At 44.6% G+C, this 10,813-nt stretch overlaps 1 protein-coding gene across 1 annotated transcript in view; it reads right to left on the reverse strand.

Annotated features, from left to right (window-relative positions):
- Positions 1–3,293: 3,293 nt before the first annotated feature.
- The window catches only part of LOC119168435 (papilin), a 44,005-nt gene continuing 36,485 nt past the window's right edge, over positions 3,294–10,813 (reverse strand). The window contains exons 12-16 of the mRNA XM_075867846.1: positions 9,072–9,170; positions 7,728–7,908; positions 6,761–6,934; positions 6,010–6,069; positions 3,294–3,515 (exon numbers count right to left, since the gene is read on the reverse strand). Coding sequence (XP_075723961.1) covers positions 3,313–3,515; positions 6,010–6,069; positions 6,761–6,934; positions 7,728–7,908; positions 9,072–9,170 — 717 coding nt within the window. The 3' untranslated portion in view covers positions 3,294–3,312. The remainder of the gene's footprint in view (positions 3,516–6,009; positions 6,070–6,760; positions 6,935–7,727; positions 7,909–9,071; positions 9,171–10,813) is intronic.

The following is a 10,813-nucleotide window of genomic DNA, read 5'->3' on the forward strand; positions in this document are numbered from 1 at the left end:
TAATACAGATGTGCCACCGTAATTATAACTTTTAATTGACTATATTCTAACCTCACAGCGAAAGAAAAGAGTACAACGGTTTAAAAGAAAGTTCTCTCCCCCCTTTCTATGACGTCCATAATGCTTTTTAAGTCGCTTTTGCCAGAATACGCTTTCTTCGCTCTGCGGAAAAGTGCTTTTTGATTTACAGGACACAAAATATTTTTGTCCCTATATTACTCTGCCATGCAGATGCCATTCAATAACGAGTACTAGTATAAGTGATGGCCGTCTTTCAGAGTGATTTATGAGGTTTTTGCAGCCTTAAGCGACGATAAAAAAAATCGTATGCCACTTTTTTTCTTTTCGCCACCCCCTTTAGCTTCTCCTTTACGAATATCTGGAATTTCTGCGTCGCCTGTCAAACAGTTGGACAAGCTCACCAAATGCTACTGCGAGTTTTACACCCGTATTTTAGAACGTCCCTTCACTAAATGCTTCACCTTGACTTGAGAAAATTGATTCCAGCGCAGTCTCAAGGCAGAGCAAGTCACTCTATATCAGGGATAATCTGCTGCGATTCTCAAGAAACGCAGCGTCATTTTTAGACAAGCGGTGGCGCTCTTCTCAGCTAGTACAAGTGAAGGATGAGATTCGAGTCTAGGAGCATTCGTATATAGGGAGGATAGCAGTGTTTGCACTGTGGGACAGTTCAAGAGTGCTTTTGTTGAAATAGCTGCACTCTCATGTATTTTGAATGAATTAGCGTATGTCAAATAATTTCTACATATACTATTTTGTGTGTGTGATTCGGTATAATTTGTTGTACTACTGTAAATTTGGAGCCCCACCGCGGTGGTCTAGGGGCTATGGTACTCGGCTGCTGACCCCCAGGTCGTGGGATCGAATCATGGCGGCGGTGTCTGCACTTCCGATGGAGGCAGAAACGCTGTAGGCCCGTGTGCTCAGATTTGGGTGCACGTTAAAGAACCCAGGGTGTTTAAAATTTCCGGAGCCCTCCACTACGACGTTTCTCATAACCATATGGTGGTTTGGGGACGTTAAACTGCACATATCAATCAATGCTGTAAATTTGAAATTTCAAGCTCAAAAATGCTGTGTTTGTTTTTCCTGAAACCTGCTCCAAATTTAGATTTTCTCCCTAGAAAAGCAAGATATGATGCTCCAAAATATTGCTCCAGATGATAGCTTGGCTGCTCCACCTCTGCTAGCTGTAAGTGGTTACTCTTTCACCCTGCTTTTGTGTCCCCAGTTTATGCTCTTTGATGTTGCATTGTTTCAGGGGGACATATTATGTGATGCGCTTGATATTTTACATATTTAAATCAATTATTCTGCGTGGTTAGTATCTAGTGACACTGTTAAGCTATTGTAATTTTGCCAATTGTTTTCACTCCTGTATTATTGTTTCCCCAGTATTCTGAATGTCTGAACACACAAGGGTTATTGTGAAATGAAAATGCCATTTTAAGACTGTTTTGTCATTACATTCATTAGAATACCACTAGCCTGGCATAATATGCATAAGGCATGCCACAACACATGCAAACTGTGGCATATCATTGTGGTAATTGTAGTGTGCATTGATATATTATTTCAGTATATTGGAGAAACAAGGCATGCTGCATTGCACTACTCTTCCTGCTGTTTGTATGCTTCACTGCACTGTGCTTTTGCGCTGCATTGAAGCATGTTAAAATTAGTTCTTCATTTTTAAGTGCAAATAAAGGCTCTTTTGTTGTACTTTGATATGCATGCATTGGTCGTTAGAGCTCCATGCCGTACCATTGACGTCTGATTTCCGGTCTTCTTTTGTAGCAAATAGCATTCTGCTTTGCACAACTGAAAAAGGCTTTTGATTAAGGTACAATTTGTCTCTGAATCCTGTATGTTCTCTGTGCCTAATAAAATAAAGCTTGATTTCGTTTTGCACAATGGCTTGACTTTGTGAACGTTGTGTTATGTGTGGCAGCTCATTTTGAGTGATGCCTTTGCATTAAGCTAGGATTACGTGTTATATGCCGTGCTTCGTATATGCACCATAAAAGCTGTGCTAAGGCCAGGATTAGCACACTGTGGCAGGAGCCACTACAATAGGACATCTGCACATGAAAGGTCTAGCTAAAGGGTAAGCTTTCACGTGCTTCCACAGGGGCTTACTGGAAAGGGGTAACTTTCGAATTATGGTATTTTTTGCATGGGTGTTGGGGCATTATTCAGCATGAACACCCCCACACCCTTTTTGCTGTTTGAGCAATTACACCCCTACACTACTTTTGTTTTTTAAGGGTGTTAGGGTGTCATAGCATTATTACACCCTTACGCCCTTAAGATTACTTGGGTACATTCGCTTTTACACCCTCACTCCCTTAAGGCCACTTGGGTGTACATTTGTCTTTACACCCGAAAAAATGTTTGTGCCATAGGGTGTAAATTCGGAAATCCGCCCCACGATATAGGTGTAGCCCTGCTTGATACACCCATTTTGTGGGGTGTTGGGGTGTGAGTTATAGACACTATAAAACACCTATATGGGTGTAATTTGGTTTACAGTGATGCATGGTGACAGTAAATGTAGCATATTACTGCTCTAAGAAAGTCGCCTTCCAGTACCATGGTCAACCGTGGTCAGCTAACACCAGGGTCAACTGAAGCAGGTAGTGGCCAGGAAATTCCGCCTTTCTACCGTATAACAAAAGAATAACGGTGTTTTCTCACTAGCAATATGGCGGCATAGAATGTCCACATTTTTTTCAAACACTCATGAAGAATTGAGCAAAAACGCAGGGCAGTGAAAGAGAACTTTATTTGCCACTAAGCAAGGTCGGATCTGCTTTTAAGTGTGATATAGTCTTTAGATTGATGTACCATTTCGCGGCATTTTTCGCTCATGTGTATTTTGCACCAGTCCATGAGTTACCCATAGTAAAGCAGATATCCTTGAAATAAAAACCCGTAGCTGCCACTTTGCAGCTCTGACCAATTTTGCTGTATTTTAGAAAGTACCTGCTCAATAAAAAATTCTTTCAATAGGTGCAACTACCGTGTGCACATTCTAACTGTTTCTTTAAGAATATCATTGGCAATGTATTTTCCAGCTTCTCATGATGCCAAGTTTTGCTTCGAGCACGCATGAACTATTTCCGCGCTTCAGTGTGTTACTTATACGGCATAAGCCTTTACCACAGAATTGTTTTGTCGCGTTATTGTTGTGTCCCATGTGCTCCAGCCTTCTGACCCTTTGCAGTCGTGTATCTAATAAACTTTCCATCTGCCTGAAAACATGGTCTGTGGTAAGGCGTGTCCTGTGCATTAGGCACGGGGAATGACAGTGACGAGCGTCATACATTTTTTCTCGCAGTCAGAATACGTGCGGAACCTGTTGCCATTGCCGTGACAGCCTCCGTAGGTGAACACTTCGCACGTCTCGGTCGTGGTGTTGTAGTAGTAGCGAGACATGGCAGCCTCGCAGGGTCCCGTCTCAGGCGGGTAGGTGCAGACTTTAGGCAGGGCCACTGCAGTTGAATGTGATGGTTGTATTTGCGAAGCATGAGGTTAACAAGTATCCCTGTCACACTGACAAATTCAGTGTCATTCTGTCCTAATGGACTTACATCCCCCCAAAAAATGTTACTTTGGCTGCACGCTGTTGCACAAGAAAAAGAATCGTATTTTGGATATTGTGATAGTAGCTAGTAGCACACGAGAAAGAGAGAGAGAGATAAAGAAACAAGGAAAGGCAGGGAGGTTAACCAGACGCACATCCGGTTTGCTACCCTGCACTGGAGAAGGGATAAAGGGGAGAAAAGAGGTTGCAGAAAGATGAGAAGGTACACACAATCACGAGAACACTCGGGGAGCACACTCGGGGAGCACACACAGTTTACAGGCGGTCGCTCAGGTTTGTTGACTTAAGGTAAAGTAGGAGTGCTTTAGTTGCTTTCTGCGCAACTGAGGCAGATGCCCAAGGTCCTAGTATCTTCTGCACACAAAATGGTCCGGGGTCAAGTCGATTCAAAACCACCCGTAGCTGGCATCGCTGTGTGTCTTGATGGTTTTGAATCGACACGAGATATTTGTTATTCCAGGCCATGTGCCTTCAGTGCAGACTAAGCGTCATAATCGATGATTGTAACTTTGTGCACTGATAGCAAGGGTTATCAAGGTTCAAGTTTAGATTGTATGCACTCAAAGCTAATATACACCTTACTTTGTAGGGCCACAAAATTACATTTGTCGGTTACCAAGCTCAGAGGGATGTAATGAATTATGGCTATGAGGGGCCCCTGAACTAAACCATTAGTGTAAATATGGCGGATGTGGCCATCGCACGGCTTGTGATGGGCATGCCCCTGGCGGCCGCCCATGGCAGTAAACTAGCCTCATAGTGAAAATAGTTCTTTTGTTATATTTAGTACGTTTTAATTGTTAAGAACATTTCTATTAAAGAAACCGATGCTTAATAAATGCATTGAACTCGGCTTTGTATAATACCTTATTATAGAGCCACTGCTATCGACAATCCGTCGTAGCAAAGTTAATTTTATCAACGCGCTCGTCGGCTAGTGCGCTTTGCAGCGAGTGTCGCTAAGCGTTCCCATCTGACAGCTTGCGAATGATGCCGCCGGTGGAGCACACACCATCTAAGTGTGTTCAAGTTTGCCCACGTGACAGGGTCATAGCGCCTTAATGGACAAATGACTAGCACTGTAGCGCTGAAGAAAACACGACGAACTGGATGGAAGCAAAAAAAGTGCGCTAACCTTGAGCGTAGTTGTGTTGTGTCTACCGAAGTAACCAGTGGATTGATACTGAAACATGAGATGGCTACAATAATATATAAAGACAGCGACGACTGCACCATCGCTGAAGCTACGCATGTAGCACGCCATCATGGTGTTAGCGGGAGTAAGCTGCCTCTGTCCTTTTATCTCGAGGAAATTAGGCTTGTGGAAAGCGTTACACCGCTAGCACCGTGTATTTTTGCCCTATTCTTTTTTGAGAGTTCCGGCTTCTCATTTAGAAAACCTAGACAGTTCAAATTTTGTTTACGCGTGTTCGAAATACACGGTGTGCTAGGAACTGCTTGTGGTGCTCGTGCCTATATGGCCTCAATCTTAAACGGGCCTTAAATCGCAACTGGAGTACTGGCCATAAAATGTATTCCACGTATAAAAGTGGAAGTGAAGCCACATTAGCTGAACACTGTACTCGGTCTCGACGGCTCGAGCTTACAAGCACAGCGCACTATTTTTTCCCTTTTTTCCTAAATGGCCTGATGTATGACAGCAACGTTGGTGCCAATCGTGTAAAGGCATAAGTGAGATTCACAGACAGAGCTGCTGTTACCGGGAGGCAGGCAGTATTTTCTGCCTAGGTATTTCATTTCTGGGACTCCCGGGTATATAAACTGACGCAGTTCACTGAGCACAATTCGTTGCGTCTCGTGCGCTTGAAGTTTGGTTTTAAGTCGCTCGTGGGCTCCCCAGGGGGTTGAAATTTCAGGAGTCCTCCACTACGGTGTCTTTGATAATCGTATCGCGGATTTGGGGCGTTAAACCTTAGATACTACTACTAATACTACTCTCGCTTGTTTTATAGAGATGGTTGTTATTATTTTTTGTGGGGTTTAACGTCTCAAAACCACCATATCATTATGAGAGACGCCATAGTGAAGGGCTCCGGAAATTTCGATCAGCTCGGGTTCTTTAACGTGCACCCAAATCTGAGCACATGGGCCTACAACATTTCCGCCTCCATCGGAAATGCAGCCGCCACAGCCCGGATTTCATCCCGCGACCTGCGGGTCAGCAGCCGAGTACCTTAGCCACTATGCCACTGCGGCGGGGCAATATGAGAATCAAGCAGCATGGCTTCAGAAAAAAGTGAAGAGGCAATGCTGTCAAATGAAATCTATTTCGTGTTTCCGCTTGGAATTTCTTCCAAGCGCAAACGAAAACGAAACAGGAAATAAATAGTACCTCTTGTCTTAGATTTTGTCGTACTTACAGGCCAAGAGCGGAACTTCGAAGTCTCTTACGATCTTGTGCGATGACTGGGTCAGGTATGCTGCGCGGATGCACCAAAAAGGAAGAAAAAGAGAAAACATGAAAAAGATGATCATGCTGACGTAGTATAGCACCTGCGTGAACTGCCGAGTATACTACCATTAAGCACTGGGTGAGTTGCTATCGTAGTTTTAAAACTTGTTACAGCGCAGTAAGCTATAGGAAAAAAATAAAGACACAAAGCAAAAAGAAAAGAATAAGAATGCTTTGCTATAGTAGGTGCAGCGTATATAGGAGTGTGTATTTCGCGATGAGCAATCTCTTACTTGTATTATGACAAGATGGTAATATTATCAGAATTGTAACGAAATATTTGTTAACAGACCTAACACAACCAAACTGTGCAAGATACGTCATGACTATTGAAATTTTGATCTTATGTAATTTGTATAGACATTTTCACAACAGAATAAAAGGCCTCTATGCTGTAATGGCCGACGTCTAAGTGTAATGAAGTGGAGTGTAATGGCCGACGTCTAAGCCTCCGCGGTGCATTTTTTTTGTGGGTCATGACTATGATTTAGTGCAGCCAAGAGAAGATGAAGGTGGTCACCAGGCCTGCGAGAATGTCTATACAGAAACGTGATTTGGCTGAAAAGAAAAGCACTGAGTGTTTGCTGTTTTTAAAATGTTCGTATTCACCAACACCTGCTTTCGCAACTGAACGCAGATCCTTGAATGATTACGCTCACCCGAGCATGCGTCCTTGCACTCCTCTAGGGTGTGGAAGTTGTTGCCATTGCCCCAGCATCCTCCGTATATAAACTGCTCGCAAGTCTTGGTCACGTTGTTGAAGTAATAGCGAGGGAAGTAGCCGGTGCAGAGGCCGGGGTTCTTGGTCTCGTTGCAGACAGGGTTCAGTCCCACTGCGGAAGCCCAAAGTACACGTACAGGACAGCAGACGCATAATGCCAGCCATTCTGGCTAGTGTTACTTATCTAGCGTGGTGCATGAAGTGTACTTTCAGGTCATACTGAAATATTTTCTTAGAAAAATAAAATTTTATAAATTTGAATATATGGTCTGTGTTTTACCACTGTTTAGGCAGTATTCCGACACCATGCACTAACATCTTGTCATGCACCTTGGTATAGTGTATCAAGCCATCCATTTAAACTGTCCGAAAGGCCGGAAAGCAGATGCTATGCATGGAGATAGATAGATAGATAGATAGATAGATAGATAGATACTTTCAAAATGCTTGTGGTTCATTCAAAAGCGCTTGTCCATTCAAAGATTGAGGGAATAAGCTTATATTTATTACAGAATATTCGACATTCAATACTAGGCTCCGGAAGCAATTTCGCAAAAAAAAAAACGGCTACGTTCCTCACCTATTGTGCCTTATATAAATGTAGAAAGTATTGTTTACAACGTGGAAACTTCGGTCGGATCCGAAACGCTTATCGCTCTTGATTGTACCAGCATGCTGCAAACTTCATTGATAGTAACCATGGGCTGACGCAGATCATATAACAGAAATGGTAATTCTTTTTTTTATTGCAATAGCAATTATATGGACACTCTCGGCTGAATTTTGCCGCCGGCATCGACGACCGCCGTCATTTACCGTATATTTATACGTATAGATATATATGAAAACGCAAGAAAGAAAAATAATCTAGAAAAGATTCCGGAGTGCGGAATCAAACGTCCGACCTCTCGTTCCTGAGTGCGCGGCGTTTCCCACAGAGCCACGAAGGAGCACCTTCGTCGACGTCGAAACAGCAAGCTGTTTATATGTACCACTCGGCGCTAGCGGCGCCTGTCTCGGGGGAAATAGCCTGTTTTCAGCATTACCAGCGAGGAGGCGCGACGAGAGCGCTCGGCGCCCAGCTCGTCACGATGCGTCGATGCGTGGTCATCTCTCACACGTGCTTTGCGCTGCGGAGGGCGAGGAGCCTTATCTGCGCACTTATCCTGAAGTGGTGGAGAATCGCGCGCCTTCGCCTTTCACTGGAATGATCGCGTTCAGGGGGCGCTCTAAGAGCACTTCGCTCGCTGCACAAGCTCCGTTTGCGAAAAGACCGCGCTTTTCTACACAACGAAGTAACAACTGAGACACTTGTTAGTTTGCACTTGTGTCTGTGTCCGTGATTACGTTTCATGCGTCGTTTTTGTTTAACCCTTTACTGCCGGTTGTCGCGAATTCGCGACATACCGAAAAAGGCCGACCAAGCAACTTACCACACGCGTACTGCCTTCAGCGCCGGCTGTCACGTCTTCGCGGCGAACGTAGCTTTCAGTACGAGACATCTAGCGCCATCTCACGTAAGGTATTCCAAGCTAGGACCCAGTGTTGTGTCCGAGTTGGCGGTGAGCGCGAAGCACGTGCAACAGCTCTCATTTCTTCGTTGTTTTCTGCCGAAGTGACGTAAGTTCAATCTACTATAAATTTTTTTCGGTGTGCACGCATCCAAGAGATTGAATATGACATGTTACATCGTTTTGAAGCACATTTTTTGTTGCACAATCCTTGCTTTCGTGGTATGTCGCGAATTCGCGACATCCGGCGTTTGCGCAAGTGGTGACTGACGGTATGATAATTTAGTTTTTCATTTCTTGACAGGAGATGGACTCCCGCTCGTTTTATGGGAAAAGGGGGCTTCGTACGCGCTTGCCACCTGAAGACAAAAGTGATGAAAGCTGTCTCAGTGACAGCGAAGACGACGATGTTGTTCCCTATCATCATACACAAGCTCGAGTGTCTTCATCTAGCAGTGAGGATGAAGACGAAGATGCGGTAGGTAAACCAAGTGCCTCTCGAAAGCGCGTGGTGCGATGAAAAAAAACCGGTTGTCAAGAACAGCGAGAAGTACCACCCTGGGAAAGCGCTCTTCCTGAGGCTGACACTGTACGAGCTCCTATCGAATATTTCAAGGACTTTTTTGATGACAACTTCATGGATCACATCGTTGAGCAGAGCAATGTGTTTGCGACGCAGAAAAATCCTAACAAAGAACTTGCTCTGTCTCGGGATGAGCTAGATCAATTTCTCGGCACCGTCACATTCATGTCGATCTGTCGACTCCCAAGAACTCGGCTATACTGGGCGGCCGAGTCCAGGGTCCCCACGGTCGCCGACACGATGTCACGTGGTCGCTGGGAGGCAATCAAAGCAAATTTGCATTTCAACAACAATGATGACATGCCGCCACCAAATGATCCACACAAGGACCGTCTTTTCAAGGTTCGGCCAGTTATTGACTTCCTCCTGCCGAAATTTCAAGGTATCACAAAAACACAAGCCCTGTGCGTTGATGAGCAAATGGTACCGTTCAAGGGACGCTCAAGCAATACATTCCCAGCAACCCCCACAAATGGGGTTACAAAGTTTTTCTGCTGTGCGACCCACAGGGCATGGTGCACTCTTTCGAATTATACACAGGAAGGATTGATGCTGTCTCTGGGGAGCCCGACATTGATGCCAGTGGCAATATAGTCCTCAAGCTTTCGCAAAACATTCAGCCAGGACTGAACCATCTTCTTTTCTGCGATAATTGGTTTACGTCCCTGAAGCTCTTTAGCTCATTATCAAAAAAAGATGTCCACTGTCTTGGCACAGTCCGTGGTAATCGACTGCAAGGTTGTCCTCTGCCTTCTGATGCAAGCCTCAAGAAAAAGGGCCGAGGATCCTTCGAAGAATTCGAGACGGTGGTTGATGCCACAAAACTAATTGCACTCAAGTGGTACGATAACCGAGCGGTCACAACGTTGAGCACGTTCGCAGGTGCTGAGCCAGTTACGTCTGTTGGCTGGTGGGAACGCTGAAAAAAGATGACCGCACAGGTTGAATGCCCAAGTGCGGTCAGCATCTACAACAAGGTCATGGGAGGCGTGGACCAGCTGGATGCACTGATTGCATATTACAGAATCCATGTAAGGCCCAAAAAGTTTTACCTTAAGATTTTTTTTTCATTTTGTGGATATGGTCGTCGTTGTCGCCTGGCTGCTTTACAGACGTGACTGTGATGCAGTAGGCGTTCCTACCAAGCAGCAGATGGACCTCCTCAAGTTCAAGTTCTACATCGCTACCTGTTTGCTGAAGGAGAACAAGGACACTGCTACGAAAAAAAGGGGCAGGCCGTCCTCATCTGTGGAATCGCAGCTTGAGTGCAAGAAAAAAAGAGGGCCCATGAAACCCGTGCCAGTCGCTAGTGTCCGCACGGACAGTACAGGTCACTGGCCAACTGTCGAAACCACACGTCAGCGGTGCAAGCGGCCAGGATGCAAGGGGCAAACCGTTTTCAAATGCACAAAATGCGACGTTCACTTGTGCGTGAATAAGAATGCTAACTGCTTTGTGGATTTTCACCAGCCGTGAAACGAGATGCTGTTACTAAATCCTGGGTAAAGGATGTGTTTTGCTGAATATTTTTGATTGAACGATTCAGTTTCTGTGAAATAAATGTTTGCCAGAGATGCCAAGCTCCGTAGCCCTGATCAGACTTGGTTTATTGATGCGGCGATCACATAGTTGCGTTGAATTGAACGCATCTCTCGTTTGGACAACATATTGACTTAACTGCTGTTGTCGCGAATTCGCGACAAACCTAAAAGTAAGCAATAAAGTTGCATTTCAGATAATATAATTTCCGAATGAAGTAAAGATTGCTATTTAAAGCTGAAAAATGGAAAACGAATTTTTTTCTTCGGCACTTTCATAATTCAGGCATTAAAGGGTTAAACAGCGCGTTAAGTGTCGAGCTGTAAACGCTGTTAGTTAGCTCTTGCCCTATGTGTGT

Source organism: Rhipicephalus microplus, chromosome 6 (genome assembly GCF_043290135.1).
Source record: "Rhipicephalus microplus isolate Deutch F79 chromosome 6, USDA_Rmic, whole genome shotgun sequence".
Lineage (NCBI taxonomy): Eukaryota > Metazoa > Arthropoda > Arachnida > Ixodida > Ixodidae > Rhipicephalus > Rhipicephalus microplus.